The following is a 19,207-nucleotide window of genomic DNA, read 5'->3' as shown; positions in this document are numbered from 1 at the left end:
GCTTTAATTTTTAATATGATGGTTCTATGAAGTTAGATTCAGTTCACAAAGTTTTAACTCACAGAGACACACTAACTATTTGGGATGCTGATTAGGACCAATAGCTGGAGTAACAGATAAAGCAGGTATCAAAAATTGTGCCAAATCAGTTTTGAGACAATGGTGGGTCATTGTGCATATTCCAGAGCTATTCACACCATTAATGCAAGAATGGTTTTCCCTCATCGCACCCAGCTGGGTTTTAGCGAATCCATCAACAGAATTGCCATAGCTCCCACATGAAGGAGGGAAACATTCTCATCCAATGGGGTACAGGTGGTTAGGTGAGCCAATTATCAACACGGCGAGCTGAGAGAAGGGTCATAGGTTAGCCTTTGTACCTCTATTTCTCTCTCTTGGGCAGGTTTGAGTCTGAAATTTGGACACAGGCAGAGCAGTCTTGCTTCCTCTCCAGCCATTAAGTTGCTTTAAAATGCTGTAAACCAAGACATAGACACATGTGGCCTATAACAATAAGGTTAGTGCTCATTAGTACTGGGGCGCCTAACCTGTGAGTGAGTACAGCCTGTTACAGAATGTCAGGGTCATGTATATTTTATTATTTTGATGTTATGAGGAGCAGTAGGAAATTGATTGAATCTCACTGGAAAGCTACCTTCTATTCATTCATATATTTCACGTAAAAATAAACCAGTTTGTTGACTAGAGTGATTTTTAGTAAGCCTCCCAAAAAAGTACAATGTTTGTGTGGTGCGTGCAAGATTATAATATCCATTACACACAAGTGGTCCTATTTTTACAATCCCCTGGTCATGCTATTGCTTAACTAGTAACGGTGCTCTCCAGATCGTAGGGGACATGAGATCCGCTTATGTAACTGAATGGTGGTGTTGAACCTGAGAAAATATCTAGTGTAGACACAAAATTTTGTAACACCAGAGTTATACTAATCCAGTCAATAGGGAATAAAGATGCTGGTTTCAGTTTGCAGGAGACTAGTTCAACATCTGCAAACTGTCAGCGTACTTCTTGTACAAAGTTCGTGCCCAAACTGGGGGAACTAACACTAGAAAAGATGCTCCACTCCTCAGCAAGGACATCGTTCACCTTAATGAACATACATTTTCCCAACACACCTCAAACAGTGTGGATAGATTTCAGAATTGATGACTAGTTTCACCTAATAATCCGGAGACATGAGTTCAAATCCCACCATGGCAGCTGTGGAATTTAAATTCAGTTAATTAAATAAATCTGGAATAAAAAGCTAGTATCAGTAATGGTGACCATGAAACTACTGGATTTTCATACAAACCCATCTGGTTCACTAATGCCCTTTCGGGAAGGAAATCTGCCGTCCTGACCTGGTCTGGCCTATATGTGACCCCAGACCCACAGCAATGTGGTTGACTCTTAACTGCCCTCTGAAATGACCAAGCAAGCCACTCAGTTGTAACAAACCGCTACAAGAAACAATAATAAGAATAAAACTGGATGGACCACCCGGCATTGACCTCAGCACCGGCTTCAGACATGACAACGGCACACCCAGCCCAGTCGACTCTGCAAAGTCCTCCTCACTAACATCTGGTGACTTGTGTCAAAATTGGGAGAGCTGTCCCACAGACTAGTCAAGCAACAGCCTGACGTAGTCATACTCACATAATCATACCTTTCAGCCAATGTCCCAGACTCCTCCATCACCATCCCTAGGTATGTCCTGTCCCATCGGCAGGACAGACCCACCAGAGGTGGCGGCACAGTGGTATACAGTCAGGAGGGAATGTCCCAGGGAGTCCTCAATATTGACACTGGACCCCATGATGTCTCATGGCATCAGGTCAAACATGGGCAAGGAAACCTCCTGCTAATTACCACCTACCACCCTCCCTCAGCTGATGAATCAGTACTCCTCCATGTTGAACACTGCTTGGAAGAAGCACTGAGGGTAGCAAGGGCACAGAATGTACTCTGGGTGGGGGACTTCAATGTCCATCACCAAGAGTGGCTCGGTAGCACAACTACTGACTGAGCTGGCTGAGTCCTGAAAGACATAGCTGTCAGACTGGACCTGCAGCAGGTGGTGAGAGAACCAACACGAGGGAAAAACCTACTTACCCTCATCCTCACCAAACTACCTGTCACAGATGCATCTATCCATGACAGTATTGGTAGCAGTGACCACCGCATAGTCCTTGTGGAGATGAAGCCCCGTTTTCACACTGTGTGGACACCCTCCACCGTGTTGTGTGGCACTACCACAGTGCTAAATGGGATAGATTCAAAACAGATCTAGCAGCTCAAAACTGGGCATCCATGAGGTGTTGTGGGCCATCAGCAGTTGTAGGATTGTATTCTACCACAATCTGTAACCTCATGGCCCGGCATATCCCTCACTCTACCATTAACACCAAGCCAGGCGACCAACCTTGGTTCAATGAGGAGTGCAGAAGAGCATGCCAGGAGCAGCACCAAGCGTACCTAAAAATGAGGTGCCAACCTGGGGAAGCTGCAACACAGGACTACATGCATGCTAAACAACAGAAGCAGCATGCTAGAGACAGATCTAAGCAATCCCACAACCAATGGATCAGATCAAAGCTCTGCAGTCCTGCCACATCCAGTCGTAAATGGTGGTGGACCATTAAACAACTGATGGGAGGAGGAGGCTCCATGAATATCCCATCCTCAATGATAGTGGAGCCCAGCATGTGAGTGCAAAAGACAAGGCTGAAGCGTTTGCAACTGTATGACATGCACATTTTTACTCTAGTCTAACAGTACTTAGTGTTCGGTCCTGTATTGGAACAGACAACTCGAGACAAAGATTTCAGGGTAACTATTCTTTACTTAAAATCAACAGCGATTACAAGCAAGTACAAGCGTACGTACGTACTTACACCAGCGAGTGATCGGTTCGGCAGTGATGAGTAGGTTCTCTTCTCTGTGCGACCAATCAAGTCGCCCGACTCAATGCAGCAGCCCCTGGTGCCTTCCGACTGCCCTTTTTATACCCCAAAACCTAGTAGACCACCCAATGCATACGTGTCCCAGGCCACATTAACAATAGCCAGTAGTTGTTTTTTTCTTTCTCCTTTCCTTATCTATTAGTCACTAGGCCTCAAGGCTGGTTACACTATTGTCTGAAGAAGTTCCTGTAACAATGGCTCGAAGGTTTGTTTTACAGAACTGTCAAGGCCCACTTCCTTATCTGTGATTTTTATGAAATTTGCCCAGTAACACAGTCCTCAGTCTCTCAAGGTATGCTGACCATTAAATCTGGTCAACTTTGAGTTTCGTCAAGTTACTTTACAGTGATGATGTATTCGTACACAACCATCTTCATCCAGAAGCGTTGAGTGGATGATCCATCTTGGCCGCCTCCTGAGGTCCCCACCATCACAGAAGCCAGGTTTCAACCAATTCGATTCACTCCACGTGATATCAAGAAATGGCTGAGCGCACTGGATACAGCAAAGGCTATGGGCCCCGACAATATTCCGGCTATTGTGCCGAAGACTTGTGCTCCAGAACTAGCCGCACCTCTAGCTAAGCTGTTCCAGTACAGCTACACCACTGGCATCTATCCAACAACGTGGAAAACTGCCCAGGTATGTCCTGTCCACAAAAAGCAGGACAAATTCAATCCGGCCAATTACCGCCCCATCAGTCTACTCTCAATCATCAGCAAAGTGATCGAAGGTGTTGTCTACAGTGCTATTGGCGGCACTTACTCACCAATAACCTGTTCACTGATGCTCAGTTTGAGTTCCGCCAGGACCACTCGGCTCCAGACGTCATTACAGCCTTGGTCCAAACATTGACAAAGGAGCTGAATTCCAGAGGTGAGGTGAGAGTGACTGCCCTTGACATCATGGCAGCAGTTGACCGAGTGTGGCATCAAGGAGCCCTGGTAAAAATAAAGTCAATGGGAATCAGGGGGAAAACACTACACTGGCTGGAGTCATACCTAGCACAAAGGAAGATGGTTGTGGTTGTTGGAGGTCAATCATCTCTGTCCCAGGACATCGCTGCAGGAGTTCCTCGGGGCAGTGTCCTGGGTCCAACCATCTTCAGCTGTTTCATCAATGACCTTCCCTCCGTCGTAAGGTCAGAAGTGGGGATGTTCGCTGATGACTGCACAGTACTCAGTTCCATTCACAACACCTCAGATAATGAAGCAGTCCATGCCCGCAAGCAACAACACCTGGATGACATTCAGGCTTGGGCTGATAAGTTGCAAGTAATATTCATGCCACACAAGTGTCAGGCAATGACTATCCCCAACAAGAGAGCATCTAACCACTGCCCCTTGACCTTCAATGGCATTACCATCGCCAAATCCCCCACCATCAACATCTTGCAGGGTCACCATTGACCAGAAACTTAACTGGACCAGCCCCATAAATACTGTGGCAACAAGAGCAGGTCAGAGGTTGGCTATTCTGCAGCGAGTGTCTCACCTCCTGACTCCCCAAAGCTTTTCCACCATCTACAAGGCACAAGTCAGGAGTGTTGTGGAATGCTCTCCACTTGCCTGGATGAGTGCAGCTCCAACAACACTCAAGAAGCTAGACACCATCCAAGACAAAGCAGCCTGCTTAATTGGCACCCCATCCACCACCTTAAACATTTACTCCCTGCACTACTGGCGTACCATGGCTGCAGTGTGTGCTATCTACAAGATGCACTGCAGCAACTCGCCAAGGCTTCTTCGACAGCACCTCTCAAACCCGCGATCTCTACCACTTAGAAGGACAAGGGCAGCAGGCACATGGGAACACCACCACCTCCAAGTTCCCCTTCAAGTCACACACCATCCTGACGTGGAAGTATATCGCCGTTCCTTCATAGTTGCTGGGTCAAAATCCTGGAACTCCCTCCCTCACAGCACTGTGGGAGTACCTCACCTCACGGACTGCAGCGGTTCAAGAAGGCGGCTCACCACCACCTTCTCAAGGGCAACTAGGGATAGGCAATAAATGCTAGTCTTGCCAGTGATGACCATATCCCATGAACGAATAAACAAAGACTATGGACACAAGTTGGGTTCAAATAATTCATAATGCAGTGTCATGGATACCCAAGAGTGATCACAAGGGAACAATCTAACTGAGGGGTTCATATAGATTCACAAATATGCAAGTAACACTCAACTGAACTGGCAGCTGAAAGTGCAGCCTATTATTTACAGTACAATTTATTATTTTTAATCGTATAGATTCATGGCCATGGTGGGCGACTTTGAGCAGCTCTGGGCCTTGGAAGCCCAGCTACAGACTGCAGCATCTCGCCGTGGGTGGGGGCAGTCTGGACCAGCTGGAAGTGTGGCACTAACAAGGGCACTGGCAGAGTGGGTGGCATGGGAGCAGACATGCTGTCATCCAAAGAGGACAGCGGGTGCCTCTCCCATGGAGCCAAGGCCACTCTCTTGAGACTGCACCACTGCACTCTGCCGAGCTCTGCTGAGAACAGAGTGCAGGAGTGATGTGACGCTCTTGAGTCCCTGTCAACAGTGGACCTCACGAGCTAGATGGCAGCCGTCTGAGCTTCTATGGAAGCAGTGTGAGTTGTCAGGAGAGGCTCCATCATCCGGGTGGGCGCCACTCTCATGTTCATGGAGCTGACCACTCGGTCCATGTTGGGCGGAATGGTCTCCATGCTCTGTGTGAAGCCCCAATACAAGTTGGAGCCCCTCTTTTCTCTGAATTATTGCTGCCTAGTGCACTTGGCATTTCCTGGTGTACGCCCATCAGCCTTCTTTGGTAGACCTATCCCCTTGCCCTAGCTCCTGCACAATTGTGGCCTGTTATTCGCCACGTGAAGACGTCTCCTCTAACCTACTCCCTAAATTATGCGTGGTGCCAGTCTCTGAGCTGGTGCTTACTAAACTCATATCGAGTGATGCTGAATCTTCAGGAAGGCTGGCCTCCTCTTTCTGAAGTGGCAGAGGACCATCAACATTTTCAGCACCTGAAATGAAAGTGAGGGACAAGGGTTAGCTTTTAGTGTGAAGGGAGAGCTGAGAGAGATGAATAGCTGTAGTTTGTCCTGCAGAGCGTATGGGATTAGATAGAAGTAGGAAGGGAAAAAGAGGATAAGGTGTGAAGAAACCCTGCGTGACAGCTCCTGCAGCATTGTCACTCGCCACGGCCACGACTCTCCTGCCACCTGTCCATGATGGCCAGCATGGTTTTTACAGAGGGGTTCGGCCTCCTCCGGTCGTTGCCTCCTGCCGCATGTTGTGCACACCCTTCTCCCGCACGAAAGGTTTGAGGAAGTGAGAGTTGAAGCAGCGGTGAGTGCAGAAAGAAAAGAAAGACTTGGATTTCTATAGCGCCTTTCACCACCACCGGATGTCTCAAAGTGCTTTATAGTAAATGAAGTACTTTTGGAGTGTAGTCACTGCTGTAATGTAGGAAATGCGGCAGCCAATTTGCGCACAGCAAGCTCCCACAAACAGCAGTATGATAATGACCAGATAACCTGTTTTTGTTATATTAATTGAGGGATAAATATTGGCCAGGGCTCTGGGGATAACTGCCCTGCTTTGTGTGAGTAGGAACAGAAGGAGGCGTAGTGAAGTGTGGTGCAGTGATGGTAGAAGAGTGAAATAGTCGGGGTGGGGAGTGTTGTGAGTAGTGAGGCTGCAGGTGGTGCAGGTGTGAGGAGAGAGTACTTGGAAGTTAAAGATAAGATTCATACCTTGACAACTCTGTTGAGGTCATTGAACTTTTTTCTGCATCTCAACTATGTCCTGGGAGCTAAGCTTGTGATATTGACCTCCTGCGTGACCTCTTCTCACTGGTCGAGGAAGTGTTGTCTGGAAGGGTTTCTGCCCTACTCCTGTCAACAGCCTGGACCAGGGCTGCGTCCAAGAACCTGGGTGCCCGCTTTGTACCTCTTCCAGTCATTTTATTCCTTTGAATATGTTTCCTTGCTGCCTGCAGCCAGAGTGCACCTCCCATTTAAGAGGAGCTGGCAACCTGTAAGTGGCTTCAGTCAAGCCCGATTTCCCAACCCCCCAAACAGGCATGCAGCCAATGAACAGTGTAGATAGTGCTGGCTGTATGTCTGACTCATGATAATCATCTGCCAGCACCAATTTCACGTACTCCCTGCAACCCTGTGTACGGGCACGCGTAGCACGCACCCCGACCCTGCACGCCCGTTTTCGGGCATGCTTGAATTTCTAGGCCTTGTAATATCCATCAGTGCAGGAAAACAGATTCTTGCCTTTTTCTGCTTTCATTTCTTTGCCAGCATGTCAGTGGTCAGTGATGGACGGAAAGCCCTTTCCTTTGAACCACACAATGTAGCTGCTCAGGGTAATACATCACACGATGCAGGCAATGCATCTTCTTCTGCTCAACTTGTTAGCAGTTTCATTAAAATCCAAGACAGAATGATATAATGGAACCGATTTCTTCAGCTTCAAGATAACTCCATGTACATCAGTATTTCTACAACGTTACGAGGTTGACTGACCGATTCATTCAGATTTGGCAATTGTCTGTTGCTTGTTAGTGAAGTCCTTCTTCCTTAGACCCTGATTTCTAACGCGTTGGTAGGACTGGTCTACATTAGACAGTATTTGCTGTAACTCCTACTATGGTATTAACTCCTTGCAGACTGACTAATTTCTACAGTCTACTTCTGCCTAATTGCTACATTGTCCGATTGTTAAGGGACTGTCTATAAATGCTAACGCTTAAACCGATATAAACCAGTGACACAAGTAAGGGGATATCTATAAATTCTCATACTGTGTCATTATAGCCAGAAAGGATACTGAGATTTATATCACAGACAGTTTTACAATATCTACATATTATATTGCATTTCAGAATGAGCTATGCTGTTCACTATAATGTTGGCTGCATTCATCCAGGGGAACGGTCCATATTAAAAGTGAGATACAACTTAATACCAACAATGTGTGGCAGAGATTCAGAATTCATGAACAGCCAATAATAATCAAAAGTTAGGTCTATGAATAACTTTAAGTGTTGCTTTGCTAAGGAACTGGATGGTTTATGCTATACTGGATGTCCCTAGTAATAAAGTCGTAAATTCCTCAGTACTTACATTTCTCACCTGAACATAAATGAACTAAAAACTATTTCAGAGAAGAGTTGTACTTCCTTTGTTTCTGTATATTTGTTGACTAATCCGCCCTCAGAATTTCGTTCAGTTACCCACGGTACGACTGAAAGATGGTTTACTGTCTGAAGCTGAGCCTGTTGTTTTCCAGATACTGTGCGGTAAGGAGATCCCTCGCTGGGTGAACCGGCTGGCTTACTTCAGTTCCTGCATTCCATTCCTCCAGAGTTGCCTTCCCAAGGAATGGCTCACACCTGCAGCTCTCCAGAGCCACATCAGCAGCCAGGGCCTAAACAAGGACGATCAGAGTGACACAGGAGACGATGAGTCACCTTCCACCTCAGCCTCTGCGACCGCTTCAGGAACCACCAGGACCTGCAGACACACCAGAGTCTAACTATGTCTCTGAATTGTAACTTCTCTGACCCTTTTCCAGTTTTTCATATCTGTTTTTGTAGACTTTCTGTGACAGCCTTTAAAGCACAGGCCTAGTACCGGGTGAAAACCGCTGTGGCGTTACGTCTTAAGTACAATATGATGGTCAGGTAAGACAACTGAGTGACCATCAAGAACTTAGCAACTAGGTGTCTGGGTTAACAAGAAGAGGATGTTGGAACCTACCTCCCAGATATTGGTCCAGATCTTTTTTACAACACCTATTGTGCAGGTTTCACCTTAACAACCAACCTTTCTCTTGTACTGAAATCTGTGAAAAAACTACTGTCAATCGCAATGTCTGCTAAATGAGAACATCTATACAGTGTTAACAATGATGTCCAAAGGGAAATATATTTGTAAAAAACAATCTAACTGGAAACAAGACATTTCTCTACTGAGCTGAGGATTAACTTCGTATAGTCTTTTGCTAATTTTTGTTTAAAGATGATACAGTATTTTTCAATCGCTTTGGCGACCTCCATCTAGCGAACAGCAGGGGGTGCTGTACTGGCACACGGACAGTAGGGGCACTGTACTGGCACACGGACAGTAGGGGGCGCTGTACTGGCACAAGGACAGTAGGGGGCGCTGTACTGGCACACAGACAGTAGGGGGCGCTGTACTGGCACATGGACAGTAGGGGCGCTGTACTGGCACACGGACAGTAGGGGCGCTATACTGGCACACGGAGAGTAGGGGCGCTGTACTGGCACGCGGACAGTAGGGGCGCTGTACTGGCACATGGACAGTAGGGGTGCTGTACTGGCACGTGGACAGTAGGAGCGCTGTACTGGCACACGGACAGTAGGGGCATTGTACTGGCACATGGACAGTAGGGGCGCTGTACTGGCACATGGACAGTAGGGGCGCTGTACTGGCACACGGACAGTAGGGGCGCTGTACTGGCACACGGACAGTAGGGGCGCTGTACTGGCACATGGACAGTAGGGGGCGTTATACTGGCACACGGACAGTAGGGGCGCTGTACTGGCACACAGACAGTAGGGGGTGCTGTACTGGCACACGGACAGCAGGGGCGCTGTACTGGCACATGAACAGTAGGGGCGCTGTACTGGCACACGGACAGTAGGGGCGCTGTACTGGCACATGGACAGTAGGGGGCGCTGTACTGGCACATGGACTGTAGGGGGCGCTGTACTGGCACACGGACAGTAGGGGCGCTGTACTGGCACACGGACAGTAGGGGCGCTGTACTGGCACACGGACAGTAGGGGCGCTGTACTGGCACACGGACAGTAGGGGCGCTGTACTGGCACACGGACAGTAGGGGGCGCTGTACTGGAACACATGCAATAGGGGGCGCTGTACTGGCACACGGACAGTAGGGGGCGCTGTACTAGCGCATGGACAGTAGGGGCGCTGTACTGGCACACGGACAGTAGGGGCGCTGTACTGGCACACGGACAGTAGGGGCACTGTATTGGCACACGGACAGTAGGGGGCGCTGTACTGGCATACGGACAGTAGGGGCGCTGTACTGGCACACGGACAGTAGGGGGCGCTGTACTGGCACACGGACAGTAGGGGCGCTGTACTGGCACACGGACAGTAGGGAGCGCTGTACTGGCACACGGACAGTAGGGGCGCTGTACTGGCACACGGACAGTAGGGGGCGCTGTGCTGGAACACAGACAGTAGGGGACGCTGTACTGGCACACGGACAGTAGGGGCGCTGTACTGGCACACGGACAGTAGGGGGGCACTGTACTGGCACATGGACAGTAGGGGGCGCTGTACTAGCACACAGACAATAGGGGCGCTGTACTGGAACACAGACAGTAGGGGGCGCTGTACTAGCACACAGACAAAAGGGGGCGCTGTACTAGCACACAGACAATAGGGGGTGCTGTACTGGAACACAGACAGTAGGGGGCGCTGTACTGGAACACAGACAGTAGGGGGCGCTGTACTAGCACACAGACAATAGGGGCGCTGTACTGGAACACAGACAGTAGGGGGCGCTGTACTAGCACACAGACAATAGGGGGGGCGCTGTACTGGAACGCAGACAGTAGGGGGCGCTGTGTTTTCTTTGTTTTACTTTAGAACAAAATGTGTTAAATTAAAAGCCCTCAGCTCTGATGAAGACTAACACATGCCATCCAATAGGAATGGTGTTTGTAATAACCTTGTGATTCATTTATTCCACAGTAATTCATTAAGAGTGGATCGGACAAGCGATTTGTCACAGTGAATTTCTACACCTGAATCTCTGCACTTATCTTGCGATTTGCTTCCTAAGTACAGCAATTTTACATTAAACATCCTGAAGACAGAGAAAACGTTGGCTCTTTCGCAGTAATAAATTACATGCCGCAGCAAATCACTTGCCCCAAAGATGGATGAATCTCTCAAATATTTGTGCTTTGTAAATGCCACACCCACATTATCACCTCTGCAACAAACACAACTATCAGTGTAATTGTACCTCAGTAACCCAGGTTTACGCGACAGAAGTGCTGCAGACTGACGCAGTGTCCCAACATCCGCTGTCCACCTTAAATATAAACAATCTCACATTCCAGAAACGCAGGGCACCATCGCCCCAGGACAAAGTGGGTCTACGATAGGGTCGCCAACCCTCCAGGAATTTAAGATTAATCTACTGAGCACTGTTGTGAGAAAACCAGACGAAAATTCATAGGGGCATTAAAAATATCATGTTTTTTTCATTTTCTTTGAACACTTTTGTTTATTAGTGATAGAAATGATTGGAAAAGGGAAAAATGGCTGTTTGAATATTCGGCGCTGTCAGAAGTGGGAGGTCATGTGATTAAACCTCCAGGAGTATGTCCAACCAGAATTGACAACCCTAGTCTACGATCCTGCTGGTTTCTGTATTGTAAATGCAAAGAGTTAGTCCCGAGTGTTTGCTCTCAAGGTCTTTGTATTAACATGGAGCGGGGAGCCTGTCTGTATAGTCCTAGTGAGCTCGGCTCCCCCACTCCATGTGTAAAAGCAGGACACGCTTACAGTCTATAATTCTGCCGGTCTCTCTGAATGTAAACGTGTGGAGCCAGTCCTGAGTGCTTGCTCCCTGGATCTCGGTACACACAGAGGAACCAGTTTACCTCCAGTTTACCAGCTCAGCTCCCCATTTCCAAATGTAAGATCAAGACATTCGTGTGTGGCACCAACTCCCTTGAAACAAGATGATATTCAACAACAACAACAACAACTTGTATTTATATAGCACCTTTAACGTAGTAAAACGTTCCAAGGCACTGCACAGAAGTATTTTAAAACAAAAAATTTGACTCCAATCCACATAATAAATTAGGGCAGGTGACCAAAAGCTTGATCAAAGAGGTAGGTTTTAAGGAGCGTCCTAAAGGAGGAAAGAAAGGTAGCGAGGCGGACAGGTTTGAGCAGGGAATTCCAGAGCTTAGGGCCTAGGCAACAGAAGGCACGGCCACCAAAGGTTGAGCGATTATAATCAGGGATGCTCAAGAGGGCAGAATTAGAGGAGCGCAGATATCTCGAGGGGTTGTGGGGCTGAAGGAGATTACAGAGCTAGGGAGGGGTGAGGCCATGGAGGGATTTGAAAACAAGAATGAGAATTTTGAAATCAAGGCGTTGCTTAACCGGGAGCCAATGTAGGTCAGCGAGCACGGGGGTGATGGGTGAACGGGACTTGGTGCGAGTTAGGACACGGGCAGCCGAGTTTTGGATGACCTCAAGTTTACGTAGGGTAGAATGTGGGAGGCCAGCCAGGAGTGCATTGGAATAGTCAAGCCTAGAGGTAACAAAGGAATGGATGAGGGTTTCAGCAGTGGATGAGCTGAGGCAAGGGTGGAGGCAGGCAATGTTACAGAGGTGGAAATAGGCGGTCTTAGTTATGCTGCGGATATGTGGTCGGAAGCTCATTTCAGGATCAAATATGACACCAAGGTTGCGAACTGTGTGGTTCAGCCTCAGACAGATGTTAGGGAGAGGGATGGAGTCAATGGCTAGGGAACAGAGTTTGTGGTGGGGACAGTGGCTTCGGTTTTCCTAATATTTGATTGGAGAAAATTTTTGCTCATCCAGAACTGTATGTCGGACAAGCAGTCTGACAATTTAGACACCATGGAGGGGTCGAGAGAAGAAGTAGTGAGCTAGAGCTGGGTGTCGTCAGCGTACATATGGAAACTGACGCTGTGTTTTTGGATGATATCACCAAGGGACAACATGTAATCGGCATGCAGTGATTATGTCACAATCCTTACTCAAGGAGGGTGCCATCGCACATCAGTGACATGGAGTTAGATTTTTAACTTGCCGCCTGGGCATAGAACTGGCATGGCGGATTGGACGGCCATTATAGAATCATAGAAATTTATGGCACAGAAGGAGGCCATTCAGCCCATCGTGTCTGTGCCAGTTGAAAAAGAGCTATCCAGCCTATCCCACATTCCAGCTCTTGGCCCGTAGCCTTGTAGGTTACAGCACTTCAAGTGCATATCCAAGTACTTTTTAAATGTGATGAGGGTTTCTGCCTCAGAAACCACCCGATGCTCATTACCATTTAAATCAGTTGGGAATGAAAATCCAACAATTTCTATAACGAGCAGCCAATCCGCAAGCACCCAGTGTCACGCCTGGGCTGCCAGTTGAGAATCTGTCCCATGGGATCCACTGGCCAATTTTGGCAGCTGTGATGGCCTCTAGCTGGAAAATTGTAAATGGTGGCCAAAAATGGAATAAAATCACCCCTACCAATTCCAAAGTACATGTAAAAAAAAGAATGAATAATCAATCCAGGGTTCAAGTTATAAAGGTTCATTGTTGTGGTTTATGACGTTACCTCAGCCCCCAGGTTAGATTACTGGTAAGTAATCACTCTGTGATATCCCTTGCTTCCTTTGCCACTTCCAACTAGGTAAAGCAGCCGGTGAGGAAAGCGGGAATGTTTAATATCACCTGCCTGTTATTGGTACCTGTGCAGTTTTCCTTGTGGTGCAGCTGGATGGGGTTATAATGCCCACGCTACCACAGTGGGGTAAGGGACTGACATTTTACAACCCTTCTAGCTCTACGCACCCATGCAGACACACGCAACCCTGTGTGTTATAGGGTGAAAGTTGCCAGAGGTAGTGCTGGCCCACAGCTTGGCAGAGACTACAATGGGAAACAGCCACTTATAGGTTATCTCACTGCAGTGCCATTGTCAAAATGGCAGCATAGTGAGAAATCACTGCCACATTGGCTCCAGAGGTGTGTAATAAAAGTAGCCTTGCATACATTGGTGGGGCAGGAGAGCATTATCTTCCTGTAGAACCTGCTGTATAAGCTGCATTTTGCCATATATGTTATGTCCTGTGATACAGAGAATGAAAAAAACTATTTCCACCCAAAATTCCATATTGTTTTCTTACCAAAAATCAGGCCTGGGGAGGCGTGTGCATCACATCTGTGCAATCAGCAGGCACACTGCGTATTATATGTACCGTGCTGAGGTCACTTATGTGATGTGTGCACCTCAGCAGGAGAATGACTGCTGTACAGTTCAGGCCTGAATCATCTGTCGGCATTGACGTGGGGACGATATTCTTTATCCAACAGCAAGTGTCAGCCTTTCATTCCTAGCTGGGTGTGCAGCAAGTTACAGTAGTGCACTGATACAGTTACTGAGGGTCATCGATCAAGGGCTGATCCAGGTCAGACGCCAAGACTTTAGTTACTAAAAGCAAGATCACAAACACCTCCCTGTATATAAATAGCCAACAATTTTTAATGTGTTGCCATTATAGTGGCAGATAAGTGGCTGGAGCCACAATAAACATAGGTTCCTCAATTTTACTTTGAATTAAAAAAGGACTATCTAAGGGTTGAGTGAGAATTTGATGGTGAGCCCCATCCGTTAACTGTATAAATAAATGTGGCCTGTCCATTCACTTTTCTGTCCCTTGCTTGCCTTCTTGAGTTTTAGTGATGTTTGAAATAAAAACTGTTTTTACTAATTGATTTTCCGCATTTAAACCCCAGGTTTTTGTCGTCCAATATTTTTCCATTGATTTTTCTCGTATTTTTTTTTTACACTAACAATAAAACCTGAAAAAATGGGTCTTTAAATTGGTAATAAAACTTGATTTTAAAGATCCTTATAAAAGGGCAATGGTAAAACTGGATAGTGATTTATACACTAGATACAATCTCTGCAAGTTAGTCCTGAGAGTGAGATTCCCTTTATAAAGGAGCACTGTCTTCATGAAAAAATATTTAAGATAATTGGCAAAAGAACCAGAGGGGAGATGAGGAGTTTTTCTTTACGCAGCGACTTGTTATGATCTGGAATCCACTGCATGTGAGGGTGATGGAAGCAGATTCTGTATTAACTTTTGAAAGGAAATTGGATAAATACTTGAAAAGGAAAAAAATTGAAGGGCAATGGGGAAAGAGGAGTGGGACCAATTGGAGAGCTCTTTCAGAGAGCCGGCACAGGTATTCTGTGCTTTAACATTCACTTGCCAATTTTTTTCATTCTGTTTTGTTTTCAAACATGCAATTCAATAAAGCAAAATGCTTCAAAAACATATCATGCCATTTTTTGCGAAGCACCAGCATAAAAAAAGATCTGCCAAACAATTTATTTCCCCGCAGGCAGTGACCCTTTAAGCAGTTTAGCTGCAGCAGATCATATGCTGAGATAGTAACTCTATCCCGAGAGCTGTCCCTGAGCAAATCCCTCCTTTCTGTTTCTGTTTTGGAAAGAAATCGCATTCATGGGTTTTCTTTAAATGTTGTTTTGAATTTTGAAAATGATTCATTTACACTTGACTTGCGTAATAGTACATTACTGGGGAAGAGTAACAGGGAAGGTATTGTCACAGCAGAGCTAAGTGTTGTCACAGGATGGGGCACGATTCACAGGAGGGTTCTGGGCATGGAGTGTGGGGGGGAGGGAGGGCAGGCGGAGGCTGGTGGGGACGGAGAGCTGGATGATGTGCAGTGGGTTAGACATTTGTTTTATCTCTGGGATCAGACTTCGTGTCCATCTCACACTGAATGAAAGTCTCTTGTAAGGGCCCTGTGACTCAACCCAGTTCTGAGACTTGAGCCCACTGCACTAAATGCACTGCAGGCTCACTCAGATGCACCACAGGATGGCTGACTGGTGTAGAAAATGGATAAATGTAACAGTGGTGTGCAGTATAGGATGTTCTTCTGAAGCTGGGGTTAAGACATAAAGGCCCAGAAATTGGTGTCGGGGGCTTCCCGCGGGTGCAAGCCCCCGACCTACACTTACATAGCGTGCCGACAGTTGAAGCCTGGCCCTGCGTGGATTTCCTGTCTGTGGCCCGGTTCAGCTCCCGGCGCGCTGTGCTTGCGTGATCCAGCGGCGTAGTTAGTTCGATGAGCCGGCTGGGATCACGTGAGCACTGGGCAACCAATCGGAGGTTGCAAAAGTTCATTCATGAGTTTGATAGTAAGAACTGTCAAACTCATGAAAACTCCGGGCACCCAAAACAGTACTTAAACTTCAAATAAAAGTTAAAAAACATCCCACTAATATAATGAACTATTAATAACTGTAAAAAACTAAATTAAACAATTATTCAAATTTTTGAAAAATTTTTTTTTTTAACAAATCGGATCCAAAAATACACGTACCTTACTGTAAAGTCTTTAAAAATAATAAACCTGTGGAAAAAAATTTCTAACTTTAATTAATAGACCACTTACCTTTTAAAACTAAGTACTTACGTCTGCTTTTTTCTCGCGTAAAAACTGGAGGCCTTATCGCACGGGCAACCCTGTAAAAAAAAAGGAATTTCAGCGCGCATGCGCAGACTCCTGCACACGCGCGTTCGACCTCTGAACCCCTTGGTTCAGAGGAAAGGAAATGCCGGTTTTCCGCGCATGCGCTGTGCATGCTGAAAACCGGCACTTCCATCGGGCCCACGCGTGAGTACACGGTGCTTACTCACGCGTTGGGACCCGAATAACTGGGCCATTGATGGAGCAATGTTAAAGAAGCCCTAGTCTGCAGCTAAGGATTCTAGACCTGACCTGGAAGGCATTGCTGCTGCCACTGGGTACCCAATATGAGAACATGCTCCATTTTGCAACACTAAAACATGAAAGTGAAAGACAAAATGGTGATTGATGTGCAATGATATACAATGATAGGTGACTTCCTGATATCCTGATATCGTGAGGGCAACAGCTTTCCTCAGCTAGTTGAGGTCCAAAACAAACCAAAGGCTTTTTGGAACTCCTTTTTAAATGGGGCTTACTTATGCATAAGGTAGAGTTGCTCAATAAAGCGAAGAAATCCAGCTGGACTTTAGCACGCTGGGAGAACTTTGGTTCTTACTCTTAATTTCAAGTTTGTCACTGATTTGGCCAAAGTGATCCACTTTAGCTATTGTAAAAGTCTGGATTCTCAGTCACGCCCCTATTTTTATGGTTTCAATTTTTATTAACCGTTCAAAGTTACTGCAGGGATTGTCGTAGCACCTCTCTAGCACTACTACATGAGATACAAGAAAGAAAGATTTGCATTTATATAGCACCTTTCATGACCTCAGGACATCCCAAAGCACTTTGCTTAGAAGTATAGTCGCTATTGCAATGTAGGAAAAGCAGCAGCCAATTTGTGCATAACAAGATCCCACAAACAGCAATGTGATAATGACCAGATTATTGGTCTTTTTAGAGTTGATTGAGGGCTAAATATTGGCCAGGAGACCAGGGATAACTCCCCTGCTCTTCTTCAAAATAGTGCCATGGGATCTTTTACCTGAGAGAACAGACTTTTTTGAATGAGACATTAAATCGACAGCACCTCCAACAGTGCAGCAGTCCCTCAGTACTGCACTGGATTTAGCCTAGATTTTGTGCTCAAGTCCCTGAAGTGGGACTTGAACCCAAAATCTTCTGACTCAGAGACGTGGGTGTTATCAACTGAGTCACAGTGGGATTGTAATCAGAATCTGTCATAATGAAAGAATTTGTAATCAGAGCATGTTAAACAGCAAAGATTGCAATCAGATTCTGTTATAATGAAGTGATTATAATTAGAGTCTATCATAATGAAAGGGTCATAATCAGAATCTGTCACAATGACTGTCCACTATACTCATCTATTTCATCAACTAATGTAACCAATGGCTTAACTAGATGAGCACTCTGAGCTATGCCTTAGGAAGTGTCATAACAAAGGAAATATATAAGCACTGTATGAGTAACAATATCATAGTTTGTACAGGAATCAATAAATGCTATCCTTGGGGCAGCCTGGTTCAGGTGCCTACCCATTGTGACGGTGAGTTGCTGCTGTCAAAATGTCCAGCCCATTCCAGCAGTCAGTTGCTTTTATCTTTCTGGTTTTCCTCCCATCACACTCCCCACCCACATTTTCCTTCTCTGGCTTGCAGCCATCGGCATGGAAGGCAGAACTTTTGCTCTTTGGTTGAGCTTTGAGGAGATGTGTGAACATACCTTTGCTCCTTCTCTTCTGCCACATTTCCCTTACCACCACAGTGATCAGTAAATTCACGCTCATAGAAAAGCCCCAGCCCCAATCTGTTGTATTCTGATTTTCTAGTCAGTGTGTCAGCATGTCCAGTGCACCAGTGTTGGATCTTCTGCTCCATCCTGGCAGCTATTTTGGTTGGATGCACCGAAACCCTCATTGCTGCCTGGGGACCATTTGTGTCCCACCTCCCATCACCTCGAGCCCTTGGCATACTTAAAAAAAAAAAGTTATTCCAGGGATGTGGACTTCACTGGCAAAGCTGGCATTTATTGTCCATCACTAGTTGCCCTTTGATGTGCCAAATAATGGCCTGAACCCAAAAGGTTAAAGCTTAAAACTAAAGGCATCAAGTTAACACAGGGCAACCATCATTCATCACCGACCCAGCACTTATTAGTAAGACCCAGCTCTTATAAGTAAGACTCACACCAATCCGGAGGATCCAGAGGGGTGGGGCTAGGGAGGAGCATTAGTGGTTACACCTGTAGAACATTCCAGACATTAACAAGTACAACAACAACAGACAATACAAATGCCAGAACACGGAGTTATTTCAGCACATTCACCCCCTGCTATAGATTCAGTCTGTCAGGAGGTCTGATAGTCCTCTGGGAATGACGTAACTCTTGCTGAGGCTCCTCCCGGAGTACTAACTCCGGTTCATTCGAATTCCCAGAATCATCAGTGTTTTCCATACTGAGTGTTTGTGTCTCTGAAGGTCCAATACCACGACTGAAAACTCTACTCTCAGAGTTGAACTCTTTGAGCTCCAGCAGGTGCAAGATCTTTAATAGAGACCGTATCCTCTCGCCCATCCGGATATTGAATGTACGCATACTGGGGATTAGCATGGAGGAGTTGTACTTCCTCCACCAGTGGATCAGTCTTTTGGCCTCTCACATGTCTGCGCAACAGCACAGGGCCCGTGGTCATCAACCATGTGGGTAACAATACTCCATTAGTAGCTTTTCTTGGTAAACTAAACATCCTTTCATGAGGGGTGGCATTTGTCGCTGTACACAAAAGAGACCTTATGGAATGCAGCACGTCTGGCAGGACATCCTGCCAGCGAGAGATCGGCAGGCCTCGCGACTTCAGAGACAGTACGATAGCCTGCCACACTGTTGCATTTTCTTTCTTGACCTGCCCATTACCACGAGGGTTATAGCTGGTAGTTCTACT

General features: G+C 46.5%; 1 protein-coding gene across 1 annotated transcript in view; it reads left to right on the top strand.

The window, feature by feature from the left end:
- Positions 1–9,170, top strand: part of LOC147109552 (deubiquitinase DESI2) — a 149,685-nt gene extending 140,515 nt beyond the window's left edge. Inside the window, exon 5 of the mRNA XM_086002320.1 lies at positions 8,255–9,170. Within this exon, the coding sequence (XP_085858446.1) occupies positions 8,255–8,500 (246 nt within the window). The 3' untranslated portion in view covers positions 8,501–9,170. The remainder of the gene's footprint in view (positions 1–8,254) is intronic.
- The last annotated feature ends 10,037 nt before the right edge of the window (positions 9,171–19,207 follow it).

This window comes from Somniosus microcephalus, chromosome 12 (genome assembly GCF_052327205.1).
Source record: "Somniosus microcephalus isolate GS21.2 chromosome 12, FLI_Smic_1.0, whole genome shotgun sequence".
In the NCBI taxonomy this organism is placed as follows: domain Eukaryota; kingdom Metazoa; phylum Chordata; class Chondrichthyes; order Squaliformes; family Somniosidae; genus Somniosus; species Somniosus microcephalus.
This window is presented reverse-complemented; position numbering and strand designations above follow the sequence as displayed.